General features: G+C 36.8%; 1 protein-coding gene across 3 annotated transcripts in view; it reads left to right on the top strand.

The window, feature by feature from the left end:
* HPSE2 (heparanase 2 (inactive)) overlaps positions 1–25,296 on the top strand; it is a 655,327-nt gene that overhangs the window by 403,142 nt on the left and 226,889 nt on the right. For 2 of the 3 annotated variants that reach the window (XM_064593549.1, XM_064593548.1), the window contains one exon: positions 18,049–18,220. In XM_064593549.1, the coding sequence (XP_064449619.1) occupies positions 18,049–18,220 (172 nt within the window). Of the gene's footprint in view, positions 1–7,312; positions 7,487–18,048; positions 18,221–25,296 lie in introns of all 3 variants that reach the window. The other variant, XM_064593547.1, reaches the window with a different exon arrangement.

Below are 25,296 nucleotides of genomic sequence, written 5' to 3'. Positions count from 1 at the left end.
TCCAAAGCTGTACGGAAAGCTTGCAGGGAACAAAAGCTCCCGAGAGCAAACCTGAGCAGATTACTTAGCCTGGACCGGCAAGGCCGGGGCAATTCCACCTCTGGCAGAGAGATTTGGGAACCATGGCAACAGGCCCCTCCCCCAGAAGATCAGCAAGAACAGCCAGCCAAGACCAAGTTTACCAATCAATGAGAACGGCAACACTCCAGCACTAGGGGAATACTGCACATAGAATTCATGGCTTTTTTCCCATGATTCTGTAGTCTTTCAAAGTTTATTTTTTTTTAACTGTCTTTTTTTTTTTTAATTTTTCTTTTTCCCTTTTTCAACCAACATCTTATCAATCCCTTTTTTAAAAACATTTTTATTTTTCATTTTTAGAGTCATATTCTATCCCTTCATAGTAGTTACCCTTATTTTTGGCATATATATATATATATATATATATATATATATATATAAGTTGTTCTCTCTTTAAAATTTTGAGATACAGTTTCTTCTAACAGATCAAAATATACCCTAAATCTCTAGTGTATGGCTTTGTTCTAGTCTCCTGCCTGATCACATTCTCTCCTTTTTTCTCTTTTTTTTAAAATCCTCTTCTTTCTTTTTTCAAACAACTTCTTATCTTATCATTTCCTTTTATAAAATCTTTTATAATTTTCATCTTTACAGTCATATTCCATCCCTTCATTGTATTAACCCTTATTTTTGTACACATATAAGTTTTCTTTCTTTAAAATTTTGGGGGCACTTTCTTCTAACAGACCAAAATACACCCAAAATCTAGTGTGTGGCACCAATCTATGCACCAGCCTGATCATATTTGATCATATTCTGTTTTTTTTTGTTTTGTTCTGTTTTTGTTTCTTTTATCTTTTTTTCTTTCTTTCTTTCCCTTTCTTTTCCCCCCAGTTTCAGGTCTTTTCTGATTTGTTTAGAGTATATTTTCTGGGGACATTGGTACCCTGTTAGCATTTTGTTCTCTCATTCATCTTTTCTCCTTTGGACAGAATGACAAGACGGAAAAAGGTCACCTCAACAAAAAGAACAAGAGGCAGTACGGACTGCCAGGGACCTACTCAATACGAACATTAGTACAATGTCAGAACTAGAGTTCAGAATGATGATTTTAAAGATATTAGTGGGCTTGAAAAAAACATGGAAGTTATTAGAGAAACCCTTTCTGGAGAAATAAAAGAACTAAAATCTAACCAAGTTGAAATCAAAAAGGCTATTAATGAGGTGCAATCAAAAATGGGGGCTCTAACTGCTAGGATAAATGAGGTAGAAGAGAGAATTAGCGATATAGAAGACCAAATGATGGAAAATAAAGAAGCTGAGAAAAAGAGAGATAAACAACTACTGGATCATGAGGGCAGAATTCGAGAGATAAGCGATACCATAAGATGAAACAACATTAGAATAATTGGGATCCCAGAAGAAGAAGAAAGAGAGAGAGGGGCAGGAGGTATATTGGAGCAAATTACAGCAGAGAACTTCCCTAATTTGGGGAAGGAAACAGGCATCAAAATCCAGGAGGCACAGAGAACCCCTCTCAAAATCAATAAAAATAGGTCAACACCCCTACATCTAATAGTAAAACTTACGAGTCTCAGAGACAAAGAGAAAATCCTGAAAGCGGCTCGGGAGAAGAGATATGTAACCTACAATGGTAGAAACATTAGATTGGCAGCAGACCTATCCACAGAGACCTGGCAGGCCAGAAAGGACTGGCAGGATATATTCAGAGCACTAAATGAGAAAACTATGCAGCCAAGAATACTATATCCAGCTAGGCTGTCATTGAAAATAGAAGGAGAGATAAAAAGCTTCCAGGACAAACAGAAACTAAAGGAATTTGCAAACACGAAACCAGCCCTACAAGAAATCTTGAAAGGGGTCCTCTAAGCAAAGAGAGAGCCTAAAAGCAACATAGACCAGAAAGGAACACAGACAATATACAGTAACAGTGGCAATACAGTGGCACTAAATTCCTATCTTTCAATAGTTACCCTGAATGTAAATGGGCTAAATGCCCCAATCAAAAGACACAGGCTATCAGATTGGATAAAAAGACAAGACCCATCGATATGCTGTCTGCAAGAGACTCATTTTACAGTCACCACTGCTATTCAACATGTATTAGAAATCCTAGCCACAGCAATCAGGCAACAAAAAGAAATCAAAGACACTCCCAGATTGAAAGTGAGGGGGTGGAAAACCATTTACCATGCTAATGGACATCAAAAGAAAGCTGGGTGGCAATCCTTATATCAGACAAATTAGATTTTAAACCAAAGACTGTAATAAGAGATGAGGAAGGACACTATCTCCTACTGAAAGGATTTATCCGACAAGAAGATCTAACAATCGTAAATATCTATGCCCCTAACATGGGAGCAGCCAATTATATAAGGCAATTAATAACAAAAGCAAAGAAACACATCGACAACAATACAATAATAGTGGGGGACTTTAACACCCCCCTCACTGAGATGGACAGATCATCTAAGCAAAAGATCAACAAGGAAATAAAGATTTTAAATGACACACTGGACCAAATGGACTTCACAGATATATTCAGAACATTCCATCCCAAAGCAACAGAATACACATTCTTCTCTAGTGCCCATGGAACATTCTCCAGAATAGATCACATCCTGGGTCACAAATCAGGTCTCAGCCAGTACAAAAAGTTTGGGATCATTCCCTGCCTATTTTCAGACCACAATGCTTTGAAACTAGAACTCAATCACAAGAGGAAAGTCGGAAAGAACTCAAATACATGGAGGCTAAAGAGCATCCTACTAAAGAATGAATAGGTCAACCAGGAAATTAAAGAAGAATTAAAAAAATTCATGGAAACCAATGAAAATGAAAACACAACTGTTCAAAATCTTTGGGATACAGCAAAGGCAGTCCTAAGAGGAAATTATATAGCCATACAAGCTTTTCTCAAGAAACAAGAAAGGTCTCAAATACACAACCTAACCCTACACCTAAAGGAGCTGGAAAGAGAACAGCAAATAAAGCCTAAACCCAGCAGGAGAAGAGAAATAATAAAGATCAGAGCAGAAATCAATGAAATAGAAACCAAAAGAAGAGTAGAACAGATCAACGAAACTTAGGAGCTGGTTCTTGGAAAGAATTAACAATTTTGATAAACCCCTGGCCAGACTTATCAAAAAGAAAAGAGAAAGGACCCAAATCAACAAAATCGTGAATAAAAGAGGAGAGCTCACAACCAACACCAAAGAAATACAAACAATTATAAGAACATATTATGAGCAACTATATACCAGCAAATTAGATAATCTGGAAGAAATGGATGCATTCCTAGAGATGTATCAACCACCAAAACTGAACCAGGAAGAAACAGAAAACCTGAACAGACCTATAACCACTAAGGAAATTGAAGCAGTAATCAGAAATCTCCCAACAAACAAAAGCCCAGGGCCAGATGGCTTCCCAGGGGAATTCTACCAAATATGTAAAGAAGAATTAATACCTATTCTTCTGAAACTGTTCCAAAAAATAGAAATGGAAGGAAAACTTCCAAACTCGTTTTATGAGGCCACCATTCCCATAATCCCCAAACCAGACAAAGACCTCATCAAAGAGAAGAATTACAGACCAATATCCTTGATGAACACAGATGCAAAAATTCTTACCAAAATACTAGCCAGTAGGATCCAACAGTACCTTAAAAGGATTATTCACCACGACCAAGTGGGATTTATCCCTGGGCTGCAAGGTTGGTTCAACATCCGCAAATCAATCAACGTGATACAATACATTAACAAAAGAAAGAACAAGAATCATATGATCCTCTCAATAGATGCAGAAAAAGCATTTGACAAAGTACAGCATCCTTTCTTGATCAAAACTCTTCAGAGTATAGGCATAGAGGGTACATATCTCAATATTATAAAAGCCATCTATGAAAAACCCACAGCAGATATCATTCTAAATGAGCAAAAACTGAGAGCTTTCCCCCTAAGGTCAGGAACGCGGCAGGGATGTCCACTATCACCACTGCTATTCAACATAGTATTAGAAGTCCTAGCCACAGCAATCAGGCAACAAAAAGAAATCAAAGGCATCCAAATCGGCAAAGAAGAAGTCAAACTCTCACTCTTTGCAGACGATATGATACTTTATGTGGAAAACCCAAAAGACTCCACCCCAAAACGCTAGAACTCATACAGGAATTCAGTAAAGTGTCAGGATATAAAATCAATGCACAGAAATCAGTGGCATTCCTATACACCAAACACAAGACAGAAGAAAGAGAAATTAAGGAGTCGATCCCATTTATAATTGCACCCAAAACCATAAGATACCTAGGCATAAATCTAACCAAAGAAGCAAAGAATCTGTACTCAGAAAGCTATAAAATACTCATGAAAGAAATTGAGGAAGACACAAAGAAATGGAAAAACGTTCCATGCTCATGGATTGAAGAACAAATATTGTGAAGATGTCAATGCTACCTAGAGCAATCTACACATTCAATGCAATCCCCATCAAAATACAATCCACTTTTTTCAAAGAAATGGAACAAATAATCCTAAAATTTGTATGGAACCAGAAAAGACCCCGAATAGCCAGAGGAATGTTGAAAAAGAAAAGCAAAGCTGGCGGCATCACAATTCTGGACTTCCAGCTCTATTGCAAAGCTGTCATCATCAAGACAGTATGGTACTGGCACAAAAACAGACACATAGATCAATGGAACAGAATAGAGAGCCCAGAAATGGACCCTCAACTCTATGGTCAACTAATCCTCGACATAGCAGGAAAGAATGCCCAATGGAAAAAAGACAGTCTTTTCAACAAATGGTGTTGGGAAAATTGGACAGCCACATGCAGAAGAATGAAACTGGACCATTTCCTTACACCACACACAAAAATAGACTCCAAATGGTTGAAAGACCTCAATGTGAGACAGGAGTCCATCAAAATCCTAAAGGAGAACACAAGGAGCAACCTCTTCGACCTCAGCTGCAGCAACTTCTTCCCAGAACCATCACCAAAAGCAAGGGAAGCAAGGGCAAAAATGAACTATTGGGACCTCATCAAGATAAAAAGCTTTTGCACAGCAAAAGAAACAGTCAACAAAACCAAAAGACAACCGACAGAATGGGAGAAGATATTTGCAAATGACATATCAGATAAAGGGCTAGTATCCAAAATCTATAAAGAACTTATCAAACTCAACACCCAAAGAACAAATGATCCACTCAAGAAATGGGCAGAAGACATGAACAGACATTTTTCCAAAGAAGACATGCCAACAGCCAACAGACACATGAAAAAGTGCTCAACATCGTTTGGCATCAGGGAAATCCAAATCAAAACCTCAATGAGATATCACCTCACACCAGTCAGCATGGCTAAAATTAACAAGTCAGGAAATGACAGATGTTGGCAGGGATGTGGAGAAAGGGGAACCCTCCTACACTGTTGGTGGGAATGCAAGCTGGTGCAGCCACTCTGGAAAACAGTATGGAGGTTCCTCAAAAAGTTGAAAATAGAGCTACCCTATGACCCAGCAATTGCACTACTGGGTATTTACCCCAAAGATACAAATGTAGGGATCTGAATGGGTACGTGCACCCCGATGTTTATAGCAGCAATGTCCACAATAGCCAAACTGTGGAAAGAGCCAAGATGTCCATCGACAGATGAATGGATAAAGGAGATGTGGTATATATATATATACACATATATACACAATGGAATATTATGCAGCCATCAAAAAGAATGAAATCTTGCCATTTGCAATTACGTGGATGGGACTGGAGGGTGTTATGCTGAGCAAAATAAGTCAGAGAAAGAGAAGTATCATATGACCTCACTGATATGAGGAATTCTTAATCTCAGGAAACAAACTGAGGGTTGCTGGAGTGGTGGGGGGTGGGAGGGATGGGGTGGCTGGGTGATAGACATTGGGGAGGGTATGTGCTATGGTGAGCTCTGTGAAGTGTGCAAGACTGTTGAATCAGAGATTTGTACCTCTGAAGCAAATAATACATTATATGTTAAAAAAAAAAAAAAAAGAAGAAGAAGATAGCAGGAGGGGAAGAATGAAGGGGGGGATATCGGAGGGGGAGACGAACCATGAGAGAATATGGACTCTGAAAAACAAACTGAGGGTTCTAGAGGTAAGGGGTGGGGGAATGGGTTAGCCTGGTGATGAGTATTAAAGAGGGCACGTTCTGCATGGAACACTGGGTATTATACGCAAACAATGAATCATGGAACACTACATCAAAAACTAATGATATAATGTGTGGTGATTAATATAACATAATAATAAAAATAAAAAATAAAAGGACAAGTAAGATCTGGATATGTTTAAAAGAGGGAAAAGGGCATGCCAAATGAGGAGAATAATTAGAGCAAAGGCTGATGGAGCAGGGGATTCTATAATAAATAGAACTGGGTGACACCAACAAAGAACTCATAGACGACAATAGAGAGGCTTGAAGCTGGGGGAAAATTATGATTGAGTTTTAAAGTCCTGAACTAAGGAAGAAAACAGTTTTAAAAATCCACTAAGGTTTTGAGAGGTGAGTGAAACTGATGAAAGAGATTGGAAGAAAGATGAATCTGGACAGGCAAGCACAGAGATTGTTGTGATAATTCATGCAAGTGGAAATGAGAACTAGAACCAGAATGGTGACAATAGATGTGAAGGAATGGGATGGGTATGGGACACATGGTGAGTAGAGTTGATGGTATCAAGGATCAAAGTGACAATGAATATATTTACACTAATGGTGTTTCCATTCTCAGAAATATTAGAAATGTGGAATCGAGTAAATTTTTTTTTTTGAAGTGCTGCTAGGCTGAGCTATTTTCCAAGACTTACCAGCCAGTCATCTCTCTTGGCCTTGCCTCCCAACACTATTCCTATCATTTCACAAAGGAATACAGACCCAGCAGTGTCAGATCATCTGATTTTTCAAGAGAAGCTAGAAATCGAACTACTTTGTGAATTTCCAAAGTAATTCCAAAGCAATTCCATTTTGTTGTGGTTGTTAACAAATAAAACATACTGTGGAATAGACTTGGTTGCTAATTTGCAACCTGTGTCTAGAATTCTGTGTGCTGCTTTCTAAAATCACTTCAAAATGTACCCTGAACCAAGAGGTAATATAATCCTTTTGAAGCCTCTCTGTATAATTCCTAGCAGGAATTAATTAGCAGGCAGCTCATAGAAAGGCTTTTTATAGTAGCTAATATTTTCCTTTTGTTGGAATGTTGATTTTAAAGTTACAAGCCTTTTTCTGCTTCTTCCCAGCCAGGTCTCTAGACAAACTTTATAATTTTGCTGATTGCTCTGGACTCCACCTGATATTTGCTCTAAATGCACTGCGTCGTAATCCCAATAACTCCTGGAACAGTTCTAGTGCCCTGAGTCTGTTGAAGTACAGTGCCAGCAAAAAGTACAACATTTCTTGGGAACTGGGAAATGGTAAGTAAGGCTGTTATTTCCTCTGAATTGACGAGATAAAAAATAAGTTGGCCTGGAACAGCCTCAGTTAGACCATCTGTAGGGTACTGGCCCAGAAAACACTTAGGATATTTGGCCACTGAATTGATCTTCTAAATAGGAAGAGACCAAATAGTGAAGTACAGTAGATTTAGTGAATCCATACCTGTTTCTTGGAACTGTGGATATCATTTGCTGTGTTGTTTCACTTCATATTAAGGACAACTCAAGAATCCGTTAAAAGAATACTATTGACCAAAGGATCTGAAGAGACATTTCTCCAAAGAAAAAATACAAAAGGCCAAAAAAAAAAAAAAAAAAAAAAACCACATGAAAAGATGCTCAACATTCTTAGCCATCAGGGAAAAGCAAATCAAAACCACAATAAGATAGTATTTCACATCCACTAGGATGCCCATGATAAAAAAAGGAGAACAACGGTGCTGCCTGGGTGGCTCAGTCATTGAACATCTGCCTTCGGCTCAGGTCATGATCCCAGGGTCCTGGGATCGAGCCCTGCATCAGGCTCTCTGCTCTGCAGGAGGCCTGCTTCTCCCTCTCCGACTCCCCCTGCTTGTGTTCCCTCTCTGGCTGGGTCTCTCTCTGTCAAATAAATAAACAAAATCTTAAAAAAAAAAAAAAGGATAACAACTATTGGCAGGGATGTGGAGAAATCAGAACCCTCATACACTCCTGGTGGGAATGTAAAACGGTGTAGCCACTTTGGAATACAGTCAGGCAGTTCCTCAAAAAGTTAAATATAGAGTTCCTATATGACCTAGCAATTCTACTCCTACGTATATATTTAAGAGAAATGAAAACATATGTCCACAGAAAAATTTATACATGGTAGCATTATTCATAATAGCCAAAAAGTGGAAACAACCCAAATGTCCATCAACTGATAAATGGATAAATAAAATGTGGTATAGCCATATGATGGAATATTATTTGGTCACAAAAAAAGGAATGAATACATTCTACAACATAGATGAACCTTGAAAAGATTATGCTAAATGAAAAAAGCCAGACACATATTTATATAAAACGTCCAAAATAGGTAAATCTAAAGAGACAGTAGATTAGTGGTTGCCCAGAGCTAGGGGTGGGAGATATGCGAGGGAACTGCCAAAGGGCCTGAGGTTTCTTTGGGGGTGATAAAAATGTTCTAAAATTTGTTGTGGTGATGATTGCACAACGGTGTAAATATACTTAAAACCATTGAATTATATACATTAATTTGGTGAATTGTATAGATGTAAATTATATCTCAATACTGCTGTTACTAAAAAAAAAGTACTGTTTGTCTCTTCTATTTTAAAGGGCATACAGTGCATATTTTCTGCCACTGGTTGGTGACAAAAACCTTCAATTTTCCTCCTTAGGAGGTTTATTTGTTAATTGTCAACAATATTGTCATCCTATATTTACATAGTATTTAGTTTACATAGGAAGATACTCTTCTATTTGGACCTTAAAGTGCTAAATGAAGAGCCTAATAAAGGAAATATTATGCAGGTGAGGAAATACATTGAAAAAGGTAAAGAGAATTGCTAAAGACAGCAGTAAACGCTAAATCTATGTCAGGAACTTGGGACTTCTAACAGAAAAGGAGGCACTTTTTTTTACTACCCTATGAGGTTTTTTTTTTAACGGTATTAAAACTAATTGGCTTTCTTCACTTCCTTCAACTTTCATTCAACAAATACTTATTGACTGCCTAATATGTACAAAGGTACTATGTTTGTTTTGAGAGATATAAGAGTAAATAACAGATAAATATCCCTGCCTACATTCTAGTAGAGAAGATAGATAATAAATAGGATTGAAAACAATTCATCATTTTGTTCTCTCATACATTTTTGTCCTTTAGTAATTCAAATTGAAGTATTCAACTTGATCCTATTGTTTTCTGACAATGAATTAATGTACCCCTGCCTTCAGTCCCTCCTATCCTCCTCTCTCCCTTTCTCCTTTCCCCTTTCTCACCCTCTCACTCTCCCTTCCTTCCTCTTCATTTTGCAATTCAGTTATCAAATTTATATACTTGAACAAACATCTCTGAAGTCCAATTTTAGAACATTCCCATAACTCCAAAAAGAGGCCTCATGCCCATTTGCCATCAATCCCTGTAACCATGTCCTATCTCAGCAAACCCTAATCTGTTTCCTATCTATAGATTTGTCTTTTATGGACATTTCATATAATTGGATCATATAATAGTCTTTTGCATCTGACTTCTTTCACCTAGCATGTTTTTGAAGTTTATCCATATTGTAGCAAGTAAAAGTAGCTCATTCCTGAATAGTATTCCAGTGTATGGCTGTATATCCCATTTTGCTTTTCCATTTACCAGATAATGGACATCTGGATTGTTTCTGCTTTTGGGCTTTGATAAATAATGCTGCTATAAACTTTCACATATAAGTCTTTGTGTGGATATATGCTTTTATTTCTCCTAGGAACATACCTAGGAGGGGAGGAGGGTCGCTAATTCATATTGTAAGTTTATGTTTATTTTTTAACCACTGCCAAATATTTTCCTAAGTAGCTCTACCATTTTACATTTTCACTAGAAATGTATAAGGGTTTTAGTTTTTCTACATCTTTGGAAACACTTGTCAATGTCTGCCTGATTATAACCATTCTAGTGAGTTTGAAGTAGTATCTTAATACGGCTTTAATTAGCACTTCCCTAATGATAAATGATGCTGAGTGTCTTTTCATGTGCTTATCAGACATTCTTACATCTATTTTGGTGAAATGTCTACTCAAATCTTCTGCCCTTTTAATTGAGTTACTTTATTACTGAGTTATAAAAGTTTTAAATATATTCTGAATACGAGGTCTTCATCAAATATATGATGTGCACATATTTTCCCTGGTCTGTAACTTCTCTTTATACTTTTTTTATGGCATCTTTTGAAGTACAGAAGTTTTGAATTTTGATAAAGTTCAATTTGTCAGTTTTTCATTTTATAGATCATACTTTTGGTATCATCTCTTTGCCTAACCCCAAACCACAAATGTTTTTGTTCTATATTCTAAAAGTTTTATAGTTTTTCTTTCACATTTAGGTATAAGATCCATTACAAGTTAATTTTGAGTATGTTAGGAAGCTAGAGTCTAAAAATTCATCTTTTGCATGTAGATATCAAGTTGTCCCAGCACTACTTAAAAGACTATTCTTTCCCTATTGTATTCTATTAACACTGTTGTCAAAAATCAACCAAAAGTGGATTTATTTCTCGACTCCTAATTCTGTTCCACTGAGCAGTATGTCCGTCCTTATACTAGCACTACATTGTCTCGATTACAATAGCTTTGTAATGAGTTTTGAAAATGGGAAGTATAAATCCTCCAACTTTGTTATTTTTTAAAAATTGTTTTGGCTGGGGTAACTGGGTGGCTCAGTCAGTTAAGCGGCTGCCTCCACCTCAGGCCCCAATCCCAGGGTCTTGGGATAGAGCCCTGCATCAGCCTCCTTGCTCAGCAGGGAGCCTGCTTCTCCCTCTCCCTCTGCCTCTCCCCCCAGCTTGTGTGCTCACAGTCTCTCTGTCTCGAATAAATAAATAAAATCTTTAAAAAATAATAAAATAAAATTGTTTTGGCTATCCTAGGTGCTTGCATTTCCACACAGCTTTTTAATTTCCTCAGCAAAGCCTGCTGGAATTTTAATAGAGATAGCATTGAATCTATAGATCATTTTGCGGAGAATTGCCATCTTAAGAATACTGAGTATGTCCACGAACATACATTATCTCCCCATTTATTCAATTTTTAATTTCAGCAGTGTTTTGTAGTTTAGTGTACAAATTTTGCACTTTTTTTGTGAAATTTAATCTTAAATATTTTTTCTTTTTCATGCAATTATTAATGGAATTATTTTCTTAATTTCATTTATGTATTGTGCATTGCTGGTATTTAGAAATATGATTGATTTTATATATTGATCTTTTATCCTCCAGACTTGCTAAACGTGTTTTGTAGATTTTGTGTTTTTTCACCCCATGTGTGTGAGTTGTTTAGGGTTCTCTATATACAGGATATGTTGTCTGAGAATAAAGACTGTTTTACTTCTTTCTATCCAATTTAGATACTTTTTATTTCTTTCCTTGCCTGACTACACTGGCTAGAACCTCTAACACAAATGTTGAATGTAAGTGGCAAGAATACACATTCCTGCTTGTTCACAGTCTTAGGGGGAAAACATTAAATATTTCACTATTAAGTATGACGTTTTACCATTAAGCATTCAGTATTACATCATTAAATATGTAGGTTTTTCTCAGGTACTATTTATCAGATTGAAGAATTTCCCTTCTATTCATAGTTGTTGAGAATATTTATCAGGAGTAAGTGTTGGATTTTGCCAAATGCCTCTTTTTTTGCACCTATTGAGATGATACTGTGTTTTTGGTCTTCCATTAATATGATATTTTACATTAGTTGGATTTTTGATATTAAATTAGTCTTGCATTCCTGGTATATATCCCCCTTGGCCATTGTATTGTAATACTTCTTATATATTACTGGATTCAGTCTGTAACTATTTTGTTGGGATTTTTGGATCTATATTTATGAGGAATTTTCTTTTCTTGTGATGTCTTTGTCTGACTTTGGTATCGGGGGAATATTGGCCTCATAAAATGAATTGAGAAGTGTTCCCTCTTCCTCCATTTTCTGGAAGAGTTTATGAAGGATTGGTTTGGTATTATTTCTTCCTCAAATATTTGTTAGAATTCACCAATTAATCCATCTAGGTCTGGGCTTTCTTTGTGGAAATATTCTTAATGATTAATTCAATGTCTTTTGTTGTTATAAGCCTATACAGATTTTCTATTTCTTTTTGAGTTGGTTTTAATAACTTGTATCTTTCTTGAAAATCTTTCATTTTATCTAAGTTGTCTAAATTAATGGCATAAAGTTGTTCATAGTAGTCCCTTATCTTCTTAATTACTGTGAGGTCCTTAGTGTTGTTCCTTCTTTCATTCCTAATTTCGGTAATCTGTGACTTCTTTCTTTTGTTTCTTGGTCAGTTTAGCTAATGGTATGTGTTTTGTTGATCTTTTCAAAGAACCAACTTTTGCTTTTATTGGTTTTCTCTATTTTTTAAATATCATTAATTTCCACTCTAATTTTTTTTATTTCATTCTTTCTTGCTTTGGGTTTAGTTTTCTCTTCTTTTTCTGCTTTTTTTTTTAAGTTAGAAGCTTAGGTTATTAATTTGAGATCTTTCTTCTTTTCTAATATAGGAGTCTTTTTTTTTCTTCTAGACAACAAAAATTTAATTTCTCACTGTTCTGGAAGCCCAAAGTCTAGGATCAGCCGGTATCAGCAGATCTGGTTTCTTCTGAAGCTTCTCTTCTTAGTTTGCAGATGTCCAGCCTCTCACTATGTTCTCACATGGCCTTCTCTCTGTGCATCCCTACTGTCTCTTTGTGTCTCTACACTTTTTTAACACTTTTTTGGGGGGGGAGCAGTTTTAGGTTTACAGCAAAATTGAAAGAAAGGTAGACATTTCCCATATATTCCCTGCCTTGATACATGCATAGCCTACCCCACTGTCAGCATCCCCCACCACAATGGTGCATTTTTTACAATTGGTGAACCTACAATAATACATCATAATCACCCTATGTTTGTAATTTACATTATAGTTCACTTTAGTGTGAATATACTTTGGATTTGGATAAATGTACAATGACATATATCCAGCATTATGTTGTCATAAAAGTGTTTTTACTGTCCTAAAAATCCTCTATGATCCATCTGTTTATCCCTCCTTCCTGTCCCTGAACTTTGCCAACCATTACTCTTTTCACTCTGTCCCTAATTTTGTTTTTCCTAGAATGTCAAATAGTTGGAATTATACAGTATGTGGCCTTTTCAGATTGGCTTCTTTTACTTAATGTTATGCATTTAAGGTTCTTCCATATCTTTTCATGGCTGTTACCTCATTTCTTTTTAGTGCTGAATAATATTCCATTGTGTAGATGTACCACAGTTCATTTATCCATTCATCTACAGAAGGACATATTCATTCTTCTAAGTTGTGGCAATTATGAATACAGCTGCTTTAAATTCATGTGTAGACAAAAGTGAAGATATAAAATTTCAACTCCTTTGCATAAATAACAAGGAGCACAATTGCTGCATCATATAGTAAGAATATATTTTGTTTTGTAAGAAACCACCAAACTCTTCCAAAGTGACCATATCATTTTTCATTCCTGCCAGCAATAAATGAGCATTCCTGTTTCTCCACATTCTACCTAGTGTTTAGTGCTGTCAGTGTTAACAAATTTTGACCATTCAAATAGGCATGCAGTGGTATTTAATTGTTGTTTTTTTTAATTATTTTTTTTATTTTAAGATTTTTAAAAATTTATTTACTTGAGAGAGAGAGAGCGAGCAAGCAAGACAGAGAGCATGAGCAGGGGGGAGGGGCAAAGGGAGAAGCAGACTGCTCTCTGAGCAGGGAGCCCAGTGTGGGACTCAGTCCCAGGACCTGGGCATCATGATCTGAGCTGAAGGCAGATGGCCGACCATCTGAGCCACCCAGGTGCCCTTAATTGTGTTTTAATTTGCCTTTCCCTGATGACATATATGGAACATATTTTCATTTTGCTTATCTTTTCATATTTTTATTTGCCATCAGTGTATCTTCTTTGGTGAGGTGTCTATTGAAGACTTTTTCCCATTTTTAAATCAGGTGGTTTGTTTCTAAACTTTAAGAGTTCTTTGTATATTTTGGATAACAGTCGTTTATCAGATGTGTCTTTTGCAAGTATTTTCTCCCAGTTTGTGGCTTGTCTTCTCATTCTCATAACATTGTGTTTTGCAGAGCAAATGTTTTTAATTTTAATGAAGTACAGCTCATCAATTATTTCTTTCATGGATTGTGCCTTTGGTGTCATCCCATATGTTTTTACACATTATATTTTCATTTTCATTTCATTAAAAATATTTTCTAATTCCCCTTGTGATTTCTTCTTTGATTCATGGATTATTTGTTTAACTTCCAAATATTTACAGATTTCTCAAATTTCTTTCTGTTGAATTCTATTTTAATTCTGTTGTGGTCAGGGCACATACATTATATGATTTAATCCTTTTAAATAGATGAGACTTGTTTTATAGCTTACCATATGGTCTGTCCTGAAGGACGTTCTATATGCACTAAAAAAATGAGTATCCTACTGTTGTTGGGTGGAGTACTGTACAGATATCAATCAGGTCAAGTTGGCTGATAGTGTTATTCATGTTTTCTGTATCAGTGCTAATTTTCTGTCTGGTTGTTCTAATGATTACTGAGAATGTGGTATTGAAGTCTCCTATTATTGCTGGCTTTTCTATTTTTGTCTTTAATTTTGCTTCATGTATTTTGGTATTCTGTTGTTGGTATGTCTATGTTTGTAATTGTTATATCTTCCCAACAAATTGACCCTTTTATCATTATAAAATGCCCCACATTATCTCTAGTAACATTGTTGTCTTAAACATTGTTGTCTTAAAAAGTCTATTTTGTCTGATATTAGTATAGTCATTCCAGCTCTCTTATGGTTACTGTTTGCCTGGCATATCTTCTTCACCCTTTTACTTTCAACCTATTTGTATCTTTTAGTTTAAAGTCTGTCTCTTTAGTTGGATCTTAGATTTTTATTCAACCTGACAATTTCTGCTTTTAACTGGAGTGTTCAATCCATTTACATTTAATGTAATTGTTGATATGGTTGAATTTATATCTGCCATCTTGCTATTTTCCATTTATTTCATTTTTTTGTTCCTCTGTTTCTCCTGTACTACTTTTTTATGCAGAAGAGATATTGTCTAAGGTATTACTTTAATTTCTTTGTTTTTATTTTGTTTTACTTATTTTCATAGTAGTTTCTTATTGTAATACACAGGAACTCATTACAATCTACTTTAGAATAATACTAACTTAATTCCAAGTAACTATAGAAACTTTGCTCCGATAGAACTCAATTTTCCCCTCCTTCATGCCATTATTATTCTAAACATTACGTTTTCATATGTCATAAGCCCGACAATACAGTTTTGTAATTTTTGTTTTATGTAACTGCTATTTAAATTAGTTAAGGAAAGAGTAATGAATATTTTCAACTGTCTTTTATATTTACCTATGCAACTGCCGTTACTGGTGTTCTCTATTTCTTTGCGCCATTTTGAGTCACCATCTGGTGTCATTTCCTTTCAAACAGAAAGACTTCATTTCTCATTCCTTGTAAGGCAGATTTTCTCACAACAAATTCTTTCCTTTGTTTTTCTGGTTAAGGTTTAAATTTTGCTTTCGGTTTTGAAGGATAGATTGCTACATATAGAATTCTTGGCTGACGTTTTTTTTATTTAGCATTTTGAATACGTCCTCCTATAGTCTTCTGGCCTGCATTATTTCTGGTAAAAATTCAGCTGATAATTCCTTGTGTTCCTCTGTATGTGAAAATCATTTCAGTTCCAAAATTTCCATTTGATAATTTTTTATAATTTCTGTCTCTTCATTTATATTTGATTGGTCAATACAATCATACTTTCCTTTAATTTTTTATTGTTCCTGTTCTCTCTTTGAACATATTTATAATAGTAGTTTTGAATTCCTTGCCCATGAAGTCTAACATTTGGGTCCCTTAGGAGAAAGTTTCTGTTGACTGCTTTTTTACTTGCTTATGGGTCACACTATCCTATTTCTTTGCACATTGTAATTTTTGTTGTTGTTGAAAATTTACATTTTAGGTAATATGTTGGAACAACTCTGGATTCTGAATCCTCCATCCCAGAGGCTGTTTTTTTTTTTTGTTTGTTTCTTTTTTGTTTGTTTGTTTAGTGACTTATATGGAATAATTCTGTAGAGTCTGTCTCTCTTGCATTGTGTAGATGCTGATATATCTTAAGTTTTTCTATTTTTTAATCATTTCTTAAGGCCAGCTTCCTAGAGGTTGTCCCTGAGTCAGCATAGCTTAATGTTAGACAATGATTGATTAGAGGCTGTGCTTACTTTGCACCAGTAAGGCTTCCATCCTTTGCCAGTGGATCTGTGTGTGAGTTGGAGAACAGATTCCAAATTTAAACAGTTTATAATTCTTACTGGCTTTTCTTTTCTGGCATGCCTTCTCATTGTCTCCTTTATAAATGTGCTAGGTTTCACATTCATCTATGAGTACATGGATAGTTAGTGCCCTCTCCAGTCTCTCCTGAGCATGCACAGCCTTCCAGACGACAAGGGGTATGCATTTAAATTACAGATCTGCAAGAATGGGGCTTTCCATCTGAGAGTGGAGTAGCTGAGTTACTTATATTTAATTAGTGGGTCTGGTCACATATGGAGATATGGTCCTGCATGTGCTGGACATTTTACATTGAGGAAACCATGTAGAATATGGTGAAGGGAGTAACATTAACTCCACATAAACTATTTTTAAGTCAGGAGACACAGTAGTGAAAGCGTGTCGTATGTGTGAGCTTATCAAGGCCCACTGTGTCTGTCTTATTCCACAAATCTCCTTGTAAAATTTCTTGCAGGTCTGCTGGTCAATTTCTTGACACTACAAAACCTCAAGGTAGCCAAGGTATCTGCCCTACCTGGAGCATGTGCTTAATTCCAAATCAAGTTAGCTCCCTCCAGCAGTGGAGTTGCTGGTTTTTAGGACTTTCCTTGCCCTTTTAGAACTACCAAGTTAATAGAAACTGAGGGAGGGTGTTGTGCTCTAAATTATTTCACCCAGCCACTTTGTTATTAAACATTAAGATTTTTCTTTTTGATACAATGGCCATCTTTATAAAACTTTCCTTTCTTACCATTTGTATCAGTTTCCTAAGCCTGTTCCTAACAAATTACCATAAGCTCAGTAGTATAAAACAACAGAAATGTATTCTCTCACAGTTCAGGGAACCAGAAGCCTGAAATCAGAGCATTGCCAGTGTTGATTCCTTCTGGAGGCTCTGAGGGAGGATCTATTCCATGCCTCTTTCTCAGCTTTTAGTAGCTGCTGCCAGCAATCCTTGGCATAGCAGCATTCTTCCAATCTTTGCCTCTGTCGACACATGGTCCTCTTCCCAGTGTGTCTGTGTACCTGAATCTCCCTCTCCGTTCATTTTTTTTATAAAGACACCAGGCACTGAATTTAGGGCACACCCTAATCTCATATGACCTCATCTTAACTATATCTTCAAAGACTCTATTTCCAAATAAGTTCACATTCTGAAGTTACAGGTAGACATGAACTTTGGGAGACACTATTCAGCCCAGTAGACCATTGATTATGAAGTATCACCCAAAAATCAGCATGGTCTCTCTCTTGTGGATTAGGTGATCTTATGTGAAGATTAGTTTGAAAATGAGTAGAATGCTAAAATGGCCCTTAACTTTTTGTTATGATGGTTCCTCATGTTAAACTAGCTTACACTCTCTTTTTGGTTATTTTATTCACATTGTTAAGAAAAAGGCAGAAAGATCTGTGGACAGGAAAGGGTTGACAGAGCCTTACCCTTCTCAACTCTGACTTGCATGTCTGCTTTTAATCTAGAGCCAAATAACTATCGAACCATGCATGGCCGGGCGGTAAATGGCAGCCAGTTGGGAAAGGATTACATCCAGCTGAAGAGCCTGTTGCAACCCATCCGGATTTACTCCAGAGCCAGCTTGTATGGCCCTAATATTGGGAGACCCAGGAAGAACGTCATCGCCCTCCTAGATGGGTAGGTCATATTTTTTAGCAGTTCTTATAAGACTCTTCATAAATGTAATGAATTAATGTATTTATATTTTTCCTGGTTATTTGTGGTCTTAAGAAGGATGGAGAGACTTTTCTTTTTCTTTTTTCTTTTTTCTTTTTTTTAAAGATTTTATTTATTTATTTGAGAGAGAGAGAATGAGAGACAGAGAGCATGAAAGGGAGGAGGGTCAGAGGGAGACGCAGACTCCCCACCGAGCAGGGAGCCCGATGCGGGACTCGATCCCAGGACTCCAGGATCATGACCTGAGCCGAAGGCAGTCGCCCAACCAACTGAGCCACCCAGGCGCCCAGGATGGAGAGACTTTTCATAGTGACTTCCCCAGTTCTAAATCAGTGATTCTCCATCAAGCAGCAGAAGAGCTTTGCATCTCTCCAGGCCCTCCATAGTCAGCAGAAGGTGGTGAAATTGGGGAAGGATATCACAATCTCCTGGGCAGGTTGGAAGGGATTACATTGTTTTAAAAAGCACATTTAATATTATAGCATTTCATCACATTTTATATTTTTTAAAAGTCAAAATATTGTTACTCTATTCTTATGACCACTTCTAGAAAGTAAAGCTTGACAAAACCCTGGCCAGTATAGCTGGATTAAAAAGTTGAGAAACACTACTGCTACTTGTAGATTAAAGCATTAGAGTTATTACCACATTTAATCAGTTTTGACTGAATCTAATAATCTTTTTTAAGCACTTGGTATGGATGAGGCACTATGTTAAATAGTGTTGGTAGGCCAGCCCAGATTGAATCCATGCAGGTTAGATTCAGTTATACAGAGTCAGAAGGAATGTCTGAGGGAATGGTATGAGGAAGGCTGAAGCTATATGTTGATCCAAGACCTGAAGTGGAGATGTGACTGGAGCAGAAAGGGTGGGAACTATGAAGTTGGAGAATCAGGAGTTCCCTGGGAGCACAGAGTATGCACCAAGACACACCTGTCATGTGCAATCCTGTCATACTCTGGAATAGGTATGGTTATTCCTGGAAATTGAAAGATGAGTAAGACATTTTCCAGTGAGGTATACATTCCAAATGAGGTTAGATAAATATTGATTATCAGAGGAGAGAAACTTTTGGCCAACCTCCAAGATGGCCCTTGTGGCTTGATGGCTCTTATAACTCTGTCCTCCCTTTTAGGGTGGCTTAGTCTTGATCTAAGGTAATGAACATAGCAGACATCACTGAAGGTTTGGGAAGGCACATGGATCTGCACTGTAACAACATTAACTACCCAAAATTTAATTTTAGACATTTTCCTTTTTACAAAGAATTCCTAAGCCCTTAGTTCAGCTCCCGTCTTTTCCCCACCCTTTTCTTTTCTCCCCATTTCTTTTAGGAGCAACTTTCCCTTTTTTTTACACAGCAATTTCATGACCTTGGTCCCTACCCACAAATGCAGCTCTTGGTTTCCTTTTGCATGCTTTAACTGAACTTTGAAATTACTCGTGTGTGTGTGTGTGTGTGTGTGTGATGGAGATGGAGAGATTGATTTCATTTTATGTGTTACAATTAAGGGATAAGAACCACATGTATAGAACTTTATTCATAATTCATAATACATAATAAAGCAAGGCCAATAACTATCATTTTAATCCATGTAGCTATTCTTTTGGATTGTCCTTTTTCTTTAATGGTTTGATCAGTGTATTTTCATGGAACTGACAATGCCCTCTCAGTAACATGACCTACAGGGTCAATCATTCATTCACCCTGCAAATGTTTCTTGAGTAACTGCAATGTTCTGGGTATTACATTAAGAACTAGGAATATAATAATAAACAAAAACAGATACTTTCTCTGCCCTCATGGAGCATACAATATGGTAGGGGAGATGTAAACATTAATTAACTGATCTTAAAACTAAGACAATACCAAGGAAAGGTACATGGTGCTATGAATGACCATAAGGGGTGGGATTTGATTGAGTTAGAAGGTCATGGAGTATGGATGGAGTCCACTTCCCCATACATCCAAAAATTAATAGGACTCAAGAGATTAGAGAAAATCACTTATGGAAAGGAAAGGTACAGATGAGCACTTTTAAAAATTTTATGTGCCAGAAAGAAGTGGAGATATATCTTTCTTAATGTGTATGTACTAAATATACAGTGAATTATAACTTGAAACACATAAACATTCCCAGCAACTCAACCAACAATAACAAAAATGTCAGCACTCTAAATTACCAACTCTGTAGTCTTTTCCAATACTCCTGGTAATACAGATATCATTTTACATAGTTATGATCATTCTATATGCATCATTTTGAGTTCTGCATTTTTTACTCATTGCTTTATATTGCCCTTTTTTATTTCTACATAGTTCTTATATTTGTCATTCTTAATAGCAATAAAATACCCCATTGCATTAATGTACCAAAGTCTGCTTAAACATTCCCTCACTGTTGGGCATTTGGGCTGTTTCCAGTTTTTGTCTGTAATATATAGCACAGCTATAAACATCTTTATACAAATAGGTTTTTTATTTCTTTTGAATTATATCCTTGGGCTATATTCCAAAAAGTTGTGTTTCTGGGTCAAAGAACATGATAATTTTTATGGCTTTTATATTTGTTGCCAAATTTCTTTTCAGAACGACTTCACCAGGTTGTAGGGCAGCAATGTATTAGTATACCTTTTCCCCCAGTACCCCACAGTGGTGATTATATTTTTATTAATTTACTCTATTTTAATTAATGCAAGACTGTGCCTCATGGATGTTTAAATTTGAATTCTGTTAACTATGAAGGGAACTGAACATTTTCTAAAACCTTATGTTGTCTCCTTTCTCCCATCCCAGGTTTGGTTAATGACACTATAACCATTTTGCCTGAGGTACAGACCAGGAGGCCATTTTACTTTCATTCCTCTCCTTTGTTCACATAGTCCATTAGTTCGTTATTAAGTTCTGTTATTTCTGACTTCTTAGTATCACTCACATCCCATCTTCTTTTCATTTTTATTTTAAACCTTTCTTCCTCCTGGATGGTTTCTCTATATCTAGTCTCAGACTCTAATAATTTCTCCATATAGATTTTCTGAGTAGTTTTTTTTTTTTTAAAGATTTTATTTATTTATTTGACAGAGAGAGACACAGCGAGAGAGGGAACACAAGCAGGGGGAGAGGGAGAGGGAGAAGCAGGCTTCCCGCTGAGCAGGGAGCCCGATGCGGGGCTCGATCCCAGGACCCTGGGATCATGACCTGAGCCGAAGGCAGATGCTTAACAACTGAGCCACCCAGGCACCTCAAGATTTTCTGAGTAGTTTTTTTAAAAAATACAACATGTGGTCAAATCACTCTTGCTTGAAGTCCAAATGCTTTCATGTGCACCCCTGGCCTGTAGGGTCCAGTACCTGCCTCACTTTGCAGCTAGTAATCAGCTATACCCCTGTGCACCACCTGCCCTTAGCTACATCAAAGTATATGTAAATTTTGGAAGACACTATACACTTTTTACCTTTGCCCCTTTTTAGTTTGTGTCATTTTCTTTGGAATATCACTCTCCTCTCATTTTTCCTCTTTTCAACAAGTCTTCTCTGACATCCTCAGGCAAGATTTTTTATCACCTCCTCTGTCCTTATTAATAGCATTTTGTTTATTTTTTTCTCTAGCACTTATCAAATTGATGATAAATTATTTATTTACATATCTGCCTTCCCTGATAGACTGTGGCCTGGGACCAGGACCTAGTCTATGTTTTATTCATTTAGAATATAGTAGGTGTCTTATAAATGCTTATTGAATGAATACGGTCTTATTCAACCGATGGTTCTAAATTCATCTGATCTGAAAACAGTATGCACAAATGTGATTGTGAAGCATTGTAAATCATTGTATAGTGATTTAAATAAATTATAGTGATTTATATAAATCATAATGATTAGCTTTAGTTTCAGAGAACCAATTTTAAGGTTTTTTACTTAGGTAGTTACAGGACTAAACAGAATTATCTTCCCAATTAGGATATAACTCCACTAGGACAGAGATAGAATCTTCATGTTTATTTCTTCAGGACTAGCATATGGGAAGTACTTAATAAAATGCTTGTTTTATTATTTTCATTTCCTTATTTGTGAACTGGCCATTTTTAGTCAGTGATTTTTTTTCTTAAAGATTTTATTTATTTATTTGTCAGAGAGAGAGAGAGCACACAAGTAGAGAGAGAAGCAGGCTTCCCACAGAGCAGGGAGCCCAATGTGAGATTTGATCCTAGGACCCTGGGATCACAACCTGAGCTGAAGGCAGACGCTTAACCAACTGAACCACCCAGGCATCCCTAGTCAGTGATTTTTTATCTAGAAGGGTAAGAATTGTTTTTTAGGGTTATATCAGTTTTCTGTTTTTCTTTTGTAAACTTTTATGCATCATCTACATAATGACAATTTTATCTTAATCTATTGCTTTTCTTATTACTTTGAAACATATTCTTATTGTTTCCGAAGTTCATTTTTATTATAATTGTTCTTGTCTGCTTTCTTGTTGATAGCCTTTTCTGCTTCTTCCCTTACACATTTAGGATAAAGTTACTATTTCATTTCCATCTAGGCTTCCTAATGTTTTAATTTTCAGTGTTAGGCTCTCTTAACTTATTTGGGGTGTATTGCTGGATCTGCTGTAGAGTAAGGAGCTAATCTATTCTGTTGCCGAAGTGGCAGTGTCAAGAAAAGCAGATACTCACTGCAAGTGTGTTTCCTGGAGCTTTTCTGAGGCCTTCACATCCCTAGTGAGATGACGACTAAATTTCCTCTCAGCAAATATTTATTGAACACCTATTTTGTATTTGAGTAGAGAAAAGAAAGTTCTAGGTAGAAGTTCTGGGCCATGTTTGTCAATGTCCTGAATCAGAAGTAAGGGTAAGGCATTTGAGGAATAGAGAGATGGGCAGTATAGTGAGCCAGAGGAGAATGGCAGAAAGTGAGAACACAGATAGGCCAGAACAGGGTCACTACTGGACTTTGTATACCATGGTAAAGAAGTTGTATATTTTATTCTCTAAGCAATGGAAAACCATTACAGGGTTTTTGTAAGAGCAGTGACATACCCTAGAGTCTACCCTATTCTCTGTGCCAAATAGATTTCAAGGTACAAAAGTAAGGGCTCAAAAGAGCTCAGCAAGAATACCGTTTCATTACAAGATGATGGTAGATTGGGTTAAGGTAATGGCAGAAGAGATAGAAGTTAGGGTATATATGGTTTATTGATGGATAGCTCAGCAAAGTGGGGCGAGAGAATTAATAAAGGATGACTTCCTCCTTTGGGACAGCTAGCATCTCTCTTTCAAGGGCCATCACGTGCAGAAGAGGGAGCTTTTCAGAAGGAAGTAACAGCAAGATGAACACACATTCATATTCAGGGAATACAATCCCTGGGGTAACAAAAGACGGCTTTGAAACATACTGGGTGTGCTTCAAGTTCAGGATGTGCTCTGAGCACAAGCTCCCCTCCCTCGGAACCACCATCCCAGCTCCTATTAAAGACTGAGAAGGAATGAATCCATAGTAACAAACACACAAAAGAGGGGTCATAGCAGATGAGAGACTTTGCAGATTTCCATAAAACGGGTGGAAGGCTGTTGACAGATCAAGCAGAGTGAGGAAGTGGCAACCCACAGAACATAGGCTCTGGGAAAATGCAGCCAGTCCACCTAGCAGATAGCCTCAGAGTCAGGAAGGGTTGGGGCGAGACAGGGAGACCGAGCCAAGGGGTTTATATAAAAGTCTGTCTGCAGTGAAACTACACTTACAGCTCAGCTCTTCCCTCCATCATTTTAAGTCCTCTACACTGCCCATACAGAGTAAAGACAGCTCAATCTATTATCTCTGAGCAAATCCCAACCCAAGATTTAGGAGCCTTCACCAAAGAAATTGAAGGGATTGCCTAGGGATAAACTGGTTGCTAAAATGGAGTTGTTCCTGCAGAGTAAAACACTGAGATAAAGCACTGCCAGATACCCTAGCCCAAAGGCTGTCTGTGCACTACCTTACTCCCTCTCTAAAGCGAAGTGTGTTGGTGAACAAGCTCTGCCGACAAAATAGAGATCCTAGAGCAAGGAAGGACTTATCTAAAAAGCCTAAATATTGAACAGCTGAGAAAATTCTGTACCTGCTACCTAGAAGAATCTACTTATCCCCAATTTTAAAATATGAATAGATAGCCAAAGATCACAAGACATACGAAGGAAACCAGTAGCATGAAAGAGAAAACCCGAGATAAATAAATAAATAAATTGACCCAGGAAGAATTATAGTTCAAGACCAGAATTTTAAAAATAGGGCTCCTGGGTGGCTCAGTCTGTTGAGCATCTGCCTTCGGCTCAGGTCGTGATCTCGGGGTCCTGGGATCAAGTCCTGAGTCAGGCTCTCTGTTCAGCAGGGAGTCTGCTTCTCCCTCTCCTCCTCCTTTGTGCTCGCTCTCTCAAATAAATAAATAAAATCTTTAAAAAAAAAAGAATTTTAAAAATAAAAATTTGAAATTAGTATCCTTATGAAGATATAGGAAGATATTGTACTTGCAGAATAAAAACACATTTCTATGAAAAAAAAGGTACAAAGAGAACAAAAAGATATTTTTTGAGACTAAACTTATAATTGCTGAAATTAAGTCTAGTAAAGGTTAGACACTGATTTCTTAGGTATAGCACTAAAAACATAAGTGATAAAAGAAAACATTGATTAATTGTACCTCATCAAAATTAAGAAGTTTTGTGTATCAAATGATACCATCAAGAATGTGAAAATACAGGGCGCCTGGGTGGCTCAGACGATTAAGCGTCTGCCTTCGGCTCAGGTCATGATCCCAGGGTCCTGGAATCGAGTCCTGCATCGGGCTCTCTGCTCCTTGGGAGCCTGCTTCTCCCTCTGCCTCTCTCTCTCTGTCTCTCATGAATAAATAAATAAAATCTTTAAAAAAAAAAAGAATGTGAAAATACAGAATGGGAGAAAATGTTTGCAAGTCATGTAACTGATAAGTGACTTGTATCCAAGATATATATAAAGAACTCTTACAAATTAACAATAAAAAGGCAGATAGCCTATTTTAA

The sequence above is a fragment of the Mirounga angustirostris genome, unplaced genomic scaffold (genome assembly GCF_029215605.1).
Source record: "Mirounga angustirostris isolate CCGP_5_RB_7025 unplaced genomic scaffold, mMirAng1.0.hap1 SCAF_6, whole genome shotgun sequence".
NCBI lineage: Eukaryota > Metazoa > Chordata > Mammalia > Carnivora > Phocidae > Mirounga > Mirounga angustirostris.
This window is presented reverse-complemented; position numbering and strand designations above follow the sequence as displayed.